At 40.1% G+C, this 13,052-nt stretch overlaps 2 protein-coding genes across 2 annotated transcripts; both read right to left on the bottom strand.

Moving 5' to 3' along the window:
* Window positions 1–11: 11 nt before the first annotated feature.
* necap2 (NECAP endocytosis associated 2) lies at window positions 12–5,874 on the bottom strand. The gene is made up of 8 exons (XM_040028628.1): window positions 5,698–5,874; window positions 4,843–4,943; window positions 2,755–2,859; window positions 2,441–2,522; window positions 1,898–2,006; window positions 1,205–1,349; window positions 1,018–1,102; window positions 12–890 (listed from the first exon to the last, which is right to left on the bottom strand). The coding sequence occupies exons 1-8, from the start codon at window positions 5,790–5,792 to the stop codon at window positions 845–847; spliced, it is 768 nt and encodes a 255-aa protein (XP_039884562.1). The 5' UTR covers window positions 5,793–5,874; the 3' UTR covers window positions 12–844.
* Window positions 5,875–6,657: 783 nt separating this feature from the next.
* LOC120731557 (SUZ domain-containing protein 1-like) lies at window positions 6,658–11,441 on the bottom strand. Its single transcript, XM_040028629.1, has 4 exons — window positions 10,974–11,441; window positions 9,337–9,386; window positions 8,897–9,166; window positions 6,658–8,781 (listed from the first exon to the last, which is right to left on the bottom strand). The coding sequence occupies exons 1-4, from the start codon at window positions 11,022–11,024 to the stop codon at window positions 8,670–8,672; spliced, it is 483 nt and encodes a 160-aa protein (XP_039884563.1). The 5' UTR covers window positions 11,025–11,441; the 3' UTR covers window positions 6,658–8,669.
* Window positions 11,442–13,052: the final 1,611 nt, after the last annotated feature.

Below are 13,052 nucleotides of genomic sequence, written 5' to 3'. Positions count from 1 at the left end.
ATACTTTTTTCAGGAAGGCACTTAATCAAACAGTCGATGCAATTGCCAACAGGGGTAAGGAAGTTTCAGCTGGGTAAAAGGCACAATTTAAAACGTGAGGTAAAGACACACGGAGGACAAACACACCAACAAGACACGTCGACGCTTTGAACGACAGACAGAAATGATTTTTTTTACCCCGACATATGATTAAAAAAAAAATAATGAGGGCGTAGGAAAGTTAATGTAAAACTAACTATAAATGTTCAATAAAGCTTCAACAGGTGTACTAAAAGAAGAATCAGAAAGATGGGAGAAGCTATAAGCAGAAAAACAACACATTTTTGTAAACAGCTAAACAAAACAGGGACATTCCAACTATTTTCTCAAATGTCCACCAAAAAACAAAAAACCTTAAGCTAAACGGTGCTGGTGAAATCAGACCATTAAAGGACAGCGCAAGAGCACGTAGGCACAATCAAATCTACTCATAATTATAGACAGATTGAAGATGAAAACATGGGAGCATCTGATTTAAAGCTATAGAGAAACAGCTGATCAAGTTAGTGTGAAGAGACGACCTTTTTGGACACTTCATTTACACTTCAGTGGTTACCCGACTATTTAAAAATATCGATCCTACTGCATAGCAGAGTGTGGGGAAACAGGAGATTGTAAAAATATACACATTTTAACGTTTGTTCTTCCAGAGTGTGCTGTCAGAGGGAGTGAGAGTAAGTGCAGCAAATGAGTCTCCTAACAGTTCCCCTCTTACTTTCTTTTTTGAAAAATTATAAATCTTTCACCACAATCGTCCTGTCCGTGGAATGTTTGGAACCTGAGTGTCTGCACGTTTTCTTACAGCTCAACTAAACTGCACCCATCCTGACTTGACAGCATCTGTACTGGAGCTGTGGATGAGAGGGGTGGGGTAAAGGATGGGAGATTGATGAACACACACAGAAATAAAATGAAGAAATCAAACAAAGATGGATGGATGTAACGCTGAGGCACACAGAGGTGTAGGTGATGTCTTACTTGGAACCCGCGGATGTGAAATCTCCCCACACGTCGGAACTGGGCTGGGGTGCAGGGACGGGCGAGCCGAAGTCTAGAAGAGGAGCTGGATTTGGAGACAAAAAGAAATCCGTGTTGGTATAAGCATCGTTACGGTTAGCACGTATTTGTGTAAAAAGCGGCTGCGGTTGAGAAGCATCGTGATCACCGGTGTTCGCCTGTGCAAGCGGGACTGTCTGTGCTCCTGCCGGAGGTGGCAGGATACCTCCAGCCTTTGCTCCAGGTGGAGGAGGGAGCAGGCCACCAGCCATGGGCCGTGGTTTGGCACCACCTGCGTCCTTCTTCTTGATGTTCTGTAACAGAGAGTCGTCTTTTTAAGTATTTGACCTCTTAGGCACTCAGTTGTGCAAGGTTCAAACTTTGATTAACAAAAGTCGTAAAACCGTTTTATCTGTTTGGAAACACAGGAGTCTGTGAGGTACAACAAGTACTATTTTTCTTAAAAGATAGAGTTAAATAATCAAGTTTATAATTTTTCATTTATTTGAGCAGCTTTGATTCCTAAAGACTGGAAATAATCCAGAAACTAATCTGAAATCTGACATTCACTGAATGTGTGAGACAAAAATGTGACAGTGCAGAATAGCCAGCTTTCTCAAGAACCGCTCATGCAAACATGACTTACTGATAAAAGAGAAAACCTAAAAAGTAGTGTGCGCTTGTCCAGCTATCTTAATCTGGGCTGACAATCAGAGTGGTGACTTTTCCCCTACAGTGCTTTAAAAGCCTGTTTGAATGCTGAGGCATGATACATTCATTAATGTAAACGAGTAACTTTTTTAAATCCCTGGGAAACCTGTCGCGTCATCATTCAATCTGCAATCTTCCGCTGTGTGCTCACCCCGATGCTGATTTTGATGGTCTGTCCCTCTTTGAAGCTCAGGTCCAGTTTAGGGGCTGCGCTCTGAGAAGCTTCCAGTTTTGCGAGCTCACCTTCTTGTTTGACCCACCTTTAAAAATTGAAAGCAGAATAATTATTATTGCTAAATCAATCTGGTTATTGATACACATAAACAAAAATTAGACTCGAAGTTAAGATGCTTAACTTCTAGTTACATTTGAACCATTTCAGTCAATAAGGGTTAAAATGTCAGACATGTCAGAAAGCCTCTTCCCTTTAAAAAGAACTTAGTAACACAGCTTGGGGTTGTAAAGTTGCATCTAAACAAACCCCAATACCTCTGGAACAATGTCTGCTGGAAATAAGAGACACAAGTGGAGCTGTGTGGCAAAAGCCCCAAACACAACAGATCAAACACCTCAGTTGAACTGTGAAGCACGGAGGTAGAGGAGTGATGATGTGGGACTCAAATAAACCTAAAGCTTGGCCCAAACTGGACAATAAAATTAAAATAAAAAGCTAACGTAATAGATGGCGACTTACTTAAAATGGTCTTGTAAAGCGACATTAAAGTCAAATGAGTCTCCACGATCAGCAAAACCCAGACCAATAAAAGCATGACGTCCTTTAAGGGGGGAAAAAAAGGATATTTATACAGTTAGTTCACACGGGTTCAACCTTACATCTATAAATCACAACGCACATACTACAGGGCACACAGTTTACAGGAAACTGGGACTATGAGATTACAAAAGTTAAGTTGTACAAAACAAATACTGAGATTAAGTCAAGCTCAACAAAATGTGGAGCATGCCCTTAACGAAACAAAAGATGCCGTTCCAAATACTTTGTCTTACCGTTGCCATCCTCTATCCGGATCACAAAATACCTGCTGGAGTCTGTTACTGCTTCCACGACACAACCTGGATACTGTTCGACTGGAGCTTGTGCAAACAGCTCTCCTGCAAAGAGTAAATTTACACCAAACAAAGCCCCAGGGTTATTTTCTGTTACCAACAAGCTGTCAAGTTGAGATGACTGAATAAAACAAAACAAGACAGCAAGGTTTCTGAAAAGGAGCTTTGATAACCCTGTAACAATATGTCATGCTGTAATGTAAAAGGTTGACCTGGTAACAATCACCGAAACTGCAAAATGTTTTAATGTATTCCCAAAACCCTTTAAACTATTTTTGCTGGATGTAATTTGTGGTTCTATACGTGCAGCTTTATATCTCAGTGCGCAACAAAGACAAAGGTAATCTAAGTAAAATTGTTCAAAGACACAAGCTAGTTCTGAATAACAGGACCTACTCCTTTGCATTTTTGACACTCATTGGCTACAGGTTGCAAAGCAACCATGAAAGTCAATAACATTTGTTCACACAGCTATGGTCAGAAGGTTGCACACACACTCATTGTGGCCATGAACGTCACAGTAATTATGGCTTTTAATGTTTATTTGACTTGTTCCGTTTCCAGGGGGTAATGATTGTACAACATAGACCTTTATAGACTCATTGTATTGACCAATACTAAAAATAATGGGAAAGTCCAAAGAACTCAGCAAAGATGTGAGGATTCTAAATTTACACACATTGGGAAGGTCTCTACTAAACAACTGTATGCAAGTGCAATTGAATAGTTTTTTGGATGTGTCACCACTTTGCCAAGGACTGGAAGAAGATCCAAACTTTCACCCTCAGATGAGAAGAAATTGGTGAGGATGTTCAGGAAAAACCCAGAAAGCCCCAATGTTCAAGCGTGCCATGAACTGACATCTGCTGGAACAGCATTGCTGTCCATAGTGAAACCAGTTTTACATCACCACAGAGAGGGCGCCGACCAAGAAAGAAGCCCCTGCTCCAAAATCAGCACTTTCAAACTTGACTGAAATTTGCAGCTCCTCACACGGACAAGTAAAATGCCTTCTGGAGAAAAGGTTTGGGGTCAGATGAGATAAAGACTGAGCTGTTTGGCCACAATGACAAGAGTTATGTTTAGAGGAGTAAAGCTGGGACTTTTAAACTGAGAACATTATACCAGCTGTCAAACACTGTAGTGGTAGCATCATTCTCTGGAGCTGTTCTGCCGCCAGTGATACCAGTACATTGCACAAAGTAGATGGAACAATGAAGACAGAGGACTACCTCCAAATTCTTCAACTTTATCTCGGATCACTTCAGATCAGATCAAGTTTCCACCCTTCTTTCCGGAGGGTCGAAACTTGAACATAGTTGGGTGTTCCAAAAGGACAATGTTCCCAAACACACATCAAAACTGGTTTTGGAATTGGTAAAGCAGGCTAACATTAAGCTTCTGGAATGATTTTCCCAAAGCCCCGAGGTCAAGCCTATTAGTAGGGGTGCATGTACATATTTAAAAGAATTCTAATTATATTCAAGCTTGAACATCCTAAGGTTGTTTTTTAAAGTAATTAAGGATGTATACTGTGTAATCATTCCACCCTGGAACACGAACAGTTCAAAGAAATCATTAAATGCCCCAGATTACCATGACATTAACACTCATGATTTACGTGAACTTGTGACCACAAGTGTATATCGTCAAATGCAGTTGGCTAAATCCACTAAGAGCAGAAGACGTCAGAGCCAAAGCAGGACAGGTCAGCTAATCACAGCCTGTTCGCAATGAAAACAAACCTACAGGACCTCAGCATAGAAAACTATAGTAACTATGAGACTCCTTTCTAGGTGAATCATGCTGTTACACTTTACCAGATCCCCTTTGCCAAATCCCACTTTAAATACTGGTTTTGAACCATATATTTAAACCGTCAACGTATTGTAAGACACAACTATGAAGACACAAACCTAACTGTTAACTAGTTACTACAGTCTAGTTTGGGGTTTACTACCAATTTTTTTCCTTCTTCTTAGTCTTCTTTCTTACTTCACTAATTAAAGCAGTCCTTTTTCTGCCTACCTGTATTTTTATCCTCTAACTTAATGTAGGCCATCTTTCCTTTGGCAGTTATTTTCAACCTTCCACTCCACGCAGGTTCATCCAGCTTCCAGTCTGCAGCACTAGAAAAACAGGAAACACATCTACTTGTGAAAGTGGTGTAATCCTCTATGAAAACAGCTGACCCAGTCACTGCCAGCTGCTACTTTTGATGGAGGAGGAAGGGAAATGAAAGCTTTAAGTCAGACTAAAATGAGACATGAGCTCTATCTACTCTTACAGATGTTAAAGCCATTAAAATGTAGTTGTTAACTGTTGTGTCTACGGCATTAAAACTGTGTACTTATACAACTAATTAACTGAGAAAAGAACTTAATGTGTGATTTTCCCTTTTGTAAGAAGACGTTTTCAACAAATTGTTTAGGAGCAAAGACGTGACTCCACTAAAACAAACGACACATTTCAAACTAAGACACTAAAAACAAGAATAATTTTCTACTAGCGTTAAAGTTGAGCATCTGCATCTATCATTGGACAGATACTTAAAATCAACATTTTGGCCGGCCAATCAGACCAAAGCTACAGCGTTACATCTGCGTGTCATCGACGTGTGAAGTAAGCTTTTAAACGCCAACAGGTGCAAGTCGCAGGTAAGACGACAGGATGTTGAAGTCCCATTTCCGTGAGCTGATACAGTTAAAATTATATTTTTATATTAAAAGTATATATTGGCTACCCGTAAAAGCAGTAATCGAATGACAAAAACCTAACAAACTATCCTGACAAACTGCTGTCCGATAATGGGCGCATATCTGCAAAATTAGCCCGCTATCAAAAGTCTGGCTGCTCTCGTCAGTTAAAAACATTAGCACGTACCGATATCCGCGGTTAGAGGCCCGCGGCGGGATCCGGTAAACATGAACCTCTGGCTTTACACAGAGCATTGACTCGTAGCTGTTGTCTTCTGCCATCTTGTCAAGTTTCACTAACCCAAAAACCAACTTCCGACTTTCAATGGACCCTTCGCCTGCTCGGCTCTGTCCTGCTGAACCACGCTAACCGGACCTTAACAGCGCCACCTCCGGCCAGGATGTATAAGCGCCTAAAGAGTACGTCACAGTCTGTCAATAAGAACTTAGAATAGCCTAGAAAGAACAGTATAATGTATATAAATAGAGAAAGAACAGGAAGTCTTCCATAAGAACACTGAAATTATTCTCCTCTTATAGAAAAATGATACATATCGTATTTCAATCCTTCTTACTGTGCGAAATGTATTAGAAGCCAGTGAATTCATGTATTTCCTTCCTGATATAATACATTACTACACAGTACTAAATAACACAAAATATGCATTATGTGAGGTTTGTCCTAAAAATCATTTTCATCTCTTCATGCCCAGTACAAATGAGAAATATTACAGCAAACTAAACTTTTTTCAGTGATTGCTTGAAGACAAACTGGTGACCCAATCTTTGAAGTGTTAAGCAAATTTTCCTGCATTCCCTCTAATATTAGATTAGATTAATTTGTCACCATGGGGACAGTCATAGTAGCAAATTATTTTCATGTGGGTTGTTTTTCCATTGAGGGTGAAAGGCTAGAGCAGAAAAAGTCACATGTTTGTTGCATGTTTTCCCAAAAGTTCACAGGATGCAGTGGATAGTTATAAACAGATCATGGATCTGATCATGGATTGTTGGTGCCTCCGCACACGCAGACTGATATCCCTGAAGTCCATCTTAGACTGTGCTGATCCAGTGCCCCCTTCATTATTCTGAGCAGCATATGCAAGACTACTGTGTTTTCTAAAATAACAACACATGAAGCAAGTTGTACCGCTGAGTGTGTTTATTAAAGGGTGTTCAAATTTAATGAGCTTTTTTCCCCTAAAGCTTCAAAACAATGATGACATAAAATGAGCTTCACACTAGACAGGTGGCTATGAATGACTTCAGCAAAGCATCATGGGTACGTCACACAGGTACAGGATGACTATTTCTCCTTTTCAGTTTAAACTGATTAGAAACTGATTTTGTTACAATAATTGAATAGGATCCCAGGGAACGCTGTATTAGTAGCACATCATCTAGATGTTGTAGGTCCAAACGTCCTCCTTTTCATTGTAGATAATCTCCTAAAACAAAAACTTCTACTTTTTGAAGCAGGAATAAGTGGCACAAATGCAACACTTCCAGCCATGTTGATAAATGTGCTCCTGTGCTGTGCTGCAGTTTACTTGTGACATAAATAACCTTTCACAGAAAGCTCCAAATATGTATGAGCACTACCTGCTGGAGAGCGTGTGATGGAGACCAAGGATTGTTTATCTTTTAAGGCATAACAGCGTAGAAAGGTTGAAAACCTGCCGCAGGCTCATGTACTGTTTACTACAAGTGTCAGTACTGGTTATTCATCAGGATTTGCCTATACTATCATGTTATTGCAGGCAAACTCTTATTTTAAATTGGTCCCAAACAAGCAGACCACACTGTAAGATGATATTAGGTAAAGAACACCATTTTCTTTAAGGTTTCCTGGCCCTGGAAGAATATTTGCCAACACAAAACTTTAGATGATATCCCCATCTAGGCTGAGCTTGAAATAATTATTTCTGAATAATTAATACAACTCTTAACTGTAGGTAATAAATCAGCAAACTTCAGCCGGTACGAAAACCCACCAAAATCATCATCAACTCCAGAGCTGAGCTGCTCCGAAACAGCAAAGGAACAACACAGGAACATTTTTTTTTTTTTTTTTTTTTTAAACACACTTTAAACTTTCAGTTCATGTCTTCTGCCAATTAGATATAACTGAATATGACACGACTATGCAGACTACATCTTCTAGGCTCTTACACACTACAGATCACCCGACTTATACGTACTATGTGTCAGAAATGAAACACATGAACAATATGAAGTGTTTAAAACCATATGTGAACAAAAAGAAACAGCACAGAAAAAGGGCAACATTTTAAAAGATAAAGGAAAAAAAGGGAGTAATTTCATCATTATTGCTTAGATAAGCTTAGATTTAGTGATACTGTCCTTCAGCTCTATTCTTTTTGGCCACAGGCTGTGTGCCCACCGGGCATTTCTTTAAGGGCCACTTGTGCCTTACAGAGAATTGTGGACACTTGTGGCCTGAGCCACTGCCATCGACTACAGTATTAAAAGCACACTGCTAGGCACCAAAAGGCTCCATCAGTACAATTTTTTTTTAATTTTTTTTATTGCTGCTCACTCAAGCTGCTGAACACGCAATAAATTTATGGCACCGTCAAGCATTTCATTCCAACTGAACCCGACAAATTAAGGCCAGTACCCCGGTGGATACCCAGCCATGACCCACGCTTCATCAGTGGAAAGGCCACCTCGTGTGCTTGCCTTTTCTGGGGAGGTCCCACAAATCTGCAAGCTCTCCGTATTCTCCCTGAAGAGACAGACACCTGATGTCCTGGCACTCGGCCGGCCAATCAGACCTAAAATCATAGGGCACCTCATGGTACGTCAAAGTAACACAGTGTGTAGGAATGTGAGGCGAAAGCCTGCTCACAGTGTGGAACACAAAGGATTTCGGATCTTTGGCTGATCTCTGCCAGCCCCTTGTAAGCTTCCACAGAGGGAAAAGACAAGGCAAAAGGCAAAGACCACACCAGTAAGCAGAGAAGAGAGAGGGTGGAGAAGTTCATCTAAATCCATGCTACATCTTCAAATGTCTAACGTCTGTCAAATTTTATTTCGTCCCACCGCTCTGCTCTTCATACCACACACAACACTCCTCACTGCACCCTCTGTGCCCTCTCAGGAAGACATCCGTGTCTTGAATCAGGCAGCTCCTGCCTATCTGCACAGTCGGAAGCCTGAGGTGCCATCCGGGCCGTTGGGTTGACGGATCACGTGATTGTTCGAACGAACTGGTTCCAGTGGTTGCTGCACACTCATACAAGCTGGCCTAATAATGGTAAGAGAAAAATTAGAATACATTACAAAACAGTGTTTTTCTCTTTTAGGTGTCTTCTTCAAAACATTTTGTTGTCACAGTTGATTTTGCAGACATTACAACTCACCTGTCCTGGCACTGATTGTCCTGAGGCGTCTCTTCTGAAGAAGCACTACCCAAAATCCTCCTTCGGGCTTCTGCATACTCTGCCTCTCTCTGGGCCAGAGACTTCATCTGCTGAGCGGGACGAGACGAGGCAGCGGGGTTTCCTGTGTTGCCGTTATTTGTAGGGCGCTTTAAAATTCGGATTTGAGGTGGTGGTGCTGCTGGGAGAGAGTCATCTTGGACTACGACAGCAGTTCGTATAGGTGAACTGGCTGATTTCAAATTGGACTTTCTGCAAAGATGAGAAAATCATTAGTGTTTGAAGAGGTCTGGGCATGTTTTAAGTTAATTTCATTTCCTTAGTTTTAGTCTTGCCAATAAAGTTTTAAAAAAAAAATTCACAAAGATATTGTTGGGAAAAAAAGAAGCAGAAAGCAGTAGCTTTGTCTTCTGGTTACTTACTTTGCTTCCTGATTTATTTTCAGCTTTGCCTCAAGTCTTCTCTCAATTTCCTGAAGGAGGAAATATAATACATATATACAATAATTAACTCGATTTCTACTTTTGTCCTCACATCATCCTGTATACCAAACATGTTCACATTGTAGAGATACACCTATCAGGTATTTGGACCACATATCATTCCAATCCTGGCTCAATTACCCTACTACAATCACTCTTAAGTGACAACCAAACGCAGCAGAGCAGGTAAAACTTTTCTGTGTGTTTCAGACTTTATTAAACCTTCATCACCAAAGACAGCCTCACATGCAATTGATCAAATACCTTATGCTGGGAAAGTCTTTGTTGCTATAGTAAATGTGCACTGTGTTTTAGCTTTTTGTTGGCAGTATGATAATTATTATAAACTAACTAAATACACACATAACCAGATGACAAAGTACACAAATGTGAAAGTATCCAAAACATGTTGGTGCACAGGAGATAACTGAAATTTGGATGTGTATTTAACAGTAGAGGAGAACCTAAAGATAGTCTTAATATATGCATATATATGTTGTCTTGCAGTTTTGATTGTGACCTAATTGCCCCCAAAAATGACTGCTGACCAAAAAGAATGCAAAGAGGCTCATCTCACATTTGCCTAAAAATATCTTGACGATACCCAAGACTTTTGGGAAAATATTCTGTGGACTGTAGAGACCAAAGTTCAGTTTTTGGAAGGTTTGAGTCCCGTTACATCTGCCATAAAACTAACAACGCTTCCGAAAATCAACATAACACCAACAGTCAAACATGGAAGACTGAAGGAGAATGTCCTGCCATCAGTTCATGCCCCAAAGCTCAAACTCACTTGGATTATGCAGCAAGACAATGATCCAAAATACACAAACAACTCCAGCTCTGAATATGTCTAATATTAAAAATTTATTTCTCAATTACACTCTACGTGAGTGTAACAAATATGCAAAAGTAGGGCAGAAAACTCTTCTAAACAACACATAAAAAGGCTTACCAATAAAGCTGAGATCCATATGTAGTGTTTAGCTGATAAAAACAAAAAACTTTAAAAAAAAGCTACTAAACTAATTGAACCCCCCCTACAGTCACAAACTCAGTGTTTCGAGGACACTTAGGTGCTATTGCAGAGAACCTCAAATTAGATCACAAGTGACACATTACACTTTAGCACAATCAAATCTAACAGGGTTCATTTTTTTGGGAAACACACAGAAAAATGTATGTGTACAAACCAGCGGCTGTTTATAAAACTATTTTCTACAATCAGTGGCACACACTAGGCTGCGAAGGTGCTGACACGGTTCATTTCAGGGCACATTGGGGGGGCTGCTGGAAAAAGCTGAACATGTTACGATATTGTTTCTACAATGACGTTACTCAGATTAATTCCACAGTTGTATAAATTAATTGATGTGATGGTGTGCTCAGTCCCGTGTCAGCACGGCCTGCAAGACTCAACCAGGAAGTTCGGCTGGGGAAAAAAAAAACGCTAATGTTTTTGGGCGCAGGAAGCCTCTACTCTATCGACAGCTCTTGCACTGTGCCTGGGTGGCTGTCAGACTAAAGCCGGGGTGCTGTTACATCCCTGTTTAGCACAGTATGTTAGCGTCTCTCACCCCGCTGTCCGCCGCCTCTTCCCAGCTTTCTGCAACCTCTTCATCCTCCATGTTTAAACGGGACTGCTGGGTAGCTGGTTGGCTCTCTTCGCTTCACCGGCTAAATGTACCCCACAGTGGGCATGAGACGACGGCAAGCGCTCAAGTACAAACCACAGGGAGCTCCGCCACTGGGTCCCTTTTTATGATCAGATAAAAGCTGGATAAACAAATTCCCAAACCTTTACCCCGGCCTCGTGTTAGCCTGCTAGCTTAAAGCTACACTCGGAGCAAACCCCACCAGCTGTCTGCTGTTTAAAATCCTCAGTAAATGAACCCCGGTCACCGCTGCTGCTCACACGGAAAACAAACACCCTTGGACGTTATGTTTTTATAAACCGCTGTCCCTGCAATGCTTTAATACTTAGCTTCACTACACCTCTCAAGTTTAACCGTCAAATCGAAGAAGGGAAATGACGTCATAACGTAAGCTACAGGTAACGTCAACCACAGGCTGCCTCCAAATGGAGTGGTTTAACAAATGAAGGCGTCTGTACCACTGTTATTATAATTTTGTTATTCATAATTAGTTTTATTTTTATATCGTTTGGACTTTTTTTGCTTTTAATTCTGTTTCATTTCAGTTAGTTTGCTTGTTTTACTTTTTTATCTTTTTGAAAGTGTTTAGTTTTAGTTTAGCTTCTTTTAGTTATAGTCTTAGTTTCAGTCTTTATTAATTAATATTGTACTCTGGGAAAATTTTGGGAAGAAAAGTACATACATAACAATAAAAAGAACGTTATGATAACAGTGACTCGCAGCCTTATAGGCATCCAAAGTCTCAATAAATACATCAATCAAAGTCTCATCAGCCAAGTGCAGACTGCTTTTGGTAAAGTTTTGTTTGCTTCTTTGTTTGAACATATGAACTCTTTTCTCTTTTATTAAACATCACCCATCTCCTGTTTCAATCTTCTGAAGAAAACATAACATGATAAAACATTTATTTCCATTACATTCAAGAAAAGGCAGACATTTCTACACCTAATATCTTTAAAATATGCCCCAAATCACCCTGAGACAAGAACAGGCCAATTTCTTTATTCATTGGATGATTCAGTACTTTGCCTTGACAGCAGTACTAATGCTGACCTAAGACAGCATAAGTACTGCTGCATAGTTATGCCTGCACCTTCTACTGACAGAGAATGGTATCAACTGTTTTCTATGACAGATCTTTAGTTTCCTAGTTTTACTGTCATTCAGTGACTTTAATTGTACCTTAGATACAGAAGGTTTAATTGTGAATTGTGAAGGATAAAAGTATTCAGGTTACATGTGATGATCACTAATAAGGAAATGTTCGTATTTTGGTGATATAAATGTATTTTTCTAATCACAACAACAGGACACATTTTATCCTTTCACTGTTTTAAATAAATACAAGATACAATAGGTGCTGGAAACCAGTAAGCTTCCCAGATTGCGAAGACTGCCAAACTCTTGCATTGGAGTGAACAGTATAAACCCTGGGGGAGAGGTTTCTTTTTTACAGATGTGTGGGACGAGTTGTTCTTTCCTGAGCCCACGGAAAAATGTCATCCTGTGTGAAGATGCACAGGGGAAAGCTAGACTGAAAAATGGGTCTGTTGAACCTTCAGACCAGCCAGTACCAGCAGGAAAAAAAAAAGCAAAAAACAATTAAATAAATAAAATTAAAGCTCAAGTTCAGGAAAACGTGGTATGCATTCAAGCTGCAACATTTCATTAATGTAAATTCAGCAAAAAGAAACTTTTATTTAATTTTTTACAGCAGAATTCAAATCTTAACTCAACACTGTTACAGCCTCCAGCAACTGGAAAGCTGCGAAAACAACTAAACAACTAAAATTTGGCAATAAAGTGCACTTTTGCTATAACTCCAAATTATGCCATATTCAGAAGTTTGCAGACGACACGGCCATCATGGGGTGTATCTGGGATGACCAGGAAGAGGAGTACAGGAGCCTGGTGAGGAACTTTATCACATGGAGTCACACAAACCACCTCAAACTCAACACTTCAAAGACCAAGGAACTGGTTGTGGATTTCGGGAGGTCC

This window comes from Simochromis diagramma, unplaced genomic scaffold (assembly GCF_900408965.1).
Source record: "Simochromis diagramma unplaced genomic scaffold, fSimDia1.1 OVJJ01000483.1, whole genome shotgun sequence".
In the NCBI taxonomy this organism is placed as follows: Eukaryota; Metazoa; Chordata; class Actinopteri; order Cichliformes; family Cichlidae; genus Simochromis; species Simochromis diagramma.
Note: the sequence above shows the minus strand (reverse complement) of the source record. Positions and strands in the feature narration are given on the sequence as shown.

What these genes read in the sequence shown, in the direction of transcription:
- necap2 (XM_040028628.1), bottom strand. Translation starts at nt 5,792, where the DNA reads ATGGCAGAAGACAACAGCTACGAGTCAATGCTCTGTGTAAAGCCAGAG. An exon ending in GCTTGCACAGGCGAACACCG is followed by an intron (nt 1,103 to 1,204) that starts GTGATCACGATG and finishes CTCCAAATCCAG; the next exon opens with CTCCTCTTCTAGACTTCGGC. An exon ending in TTCACATCCGCGGGTTCCAA is followed by an intron (nt 891 to 1,017) that starts GTAAGACATCAC and finishes TCTCATCCACAG; the next exon opens with CTCCAGTACAGATGCTGTCA.
- LOC120731557 (XM_040028629.1), bottom strand. Translation starts at nt 11,024, where the DNA reads ATGGAGGATGAAGAGGTTGCAGAAAGCTGGGAAGAGGCGGCGGACAGC. An exon ending in AAAATAAATCAGGAAGCAAA is followed by an intron (nt 9,167 to 9,336) that starts GTAAGTAACCAG and finishes TCATCTTTGCAG; the next exon opens with AAAGTCCAATTTGAAATCAG. An exon ending in GACAATCAGTGCCAGGACAG is followed by an intron (nt 8,782 to 8,896) that starts GTGAGTTGTAAT and finishes TACCATTATTAG; the next exon opens with GCCAGCTTGTATGAGTGTGC.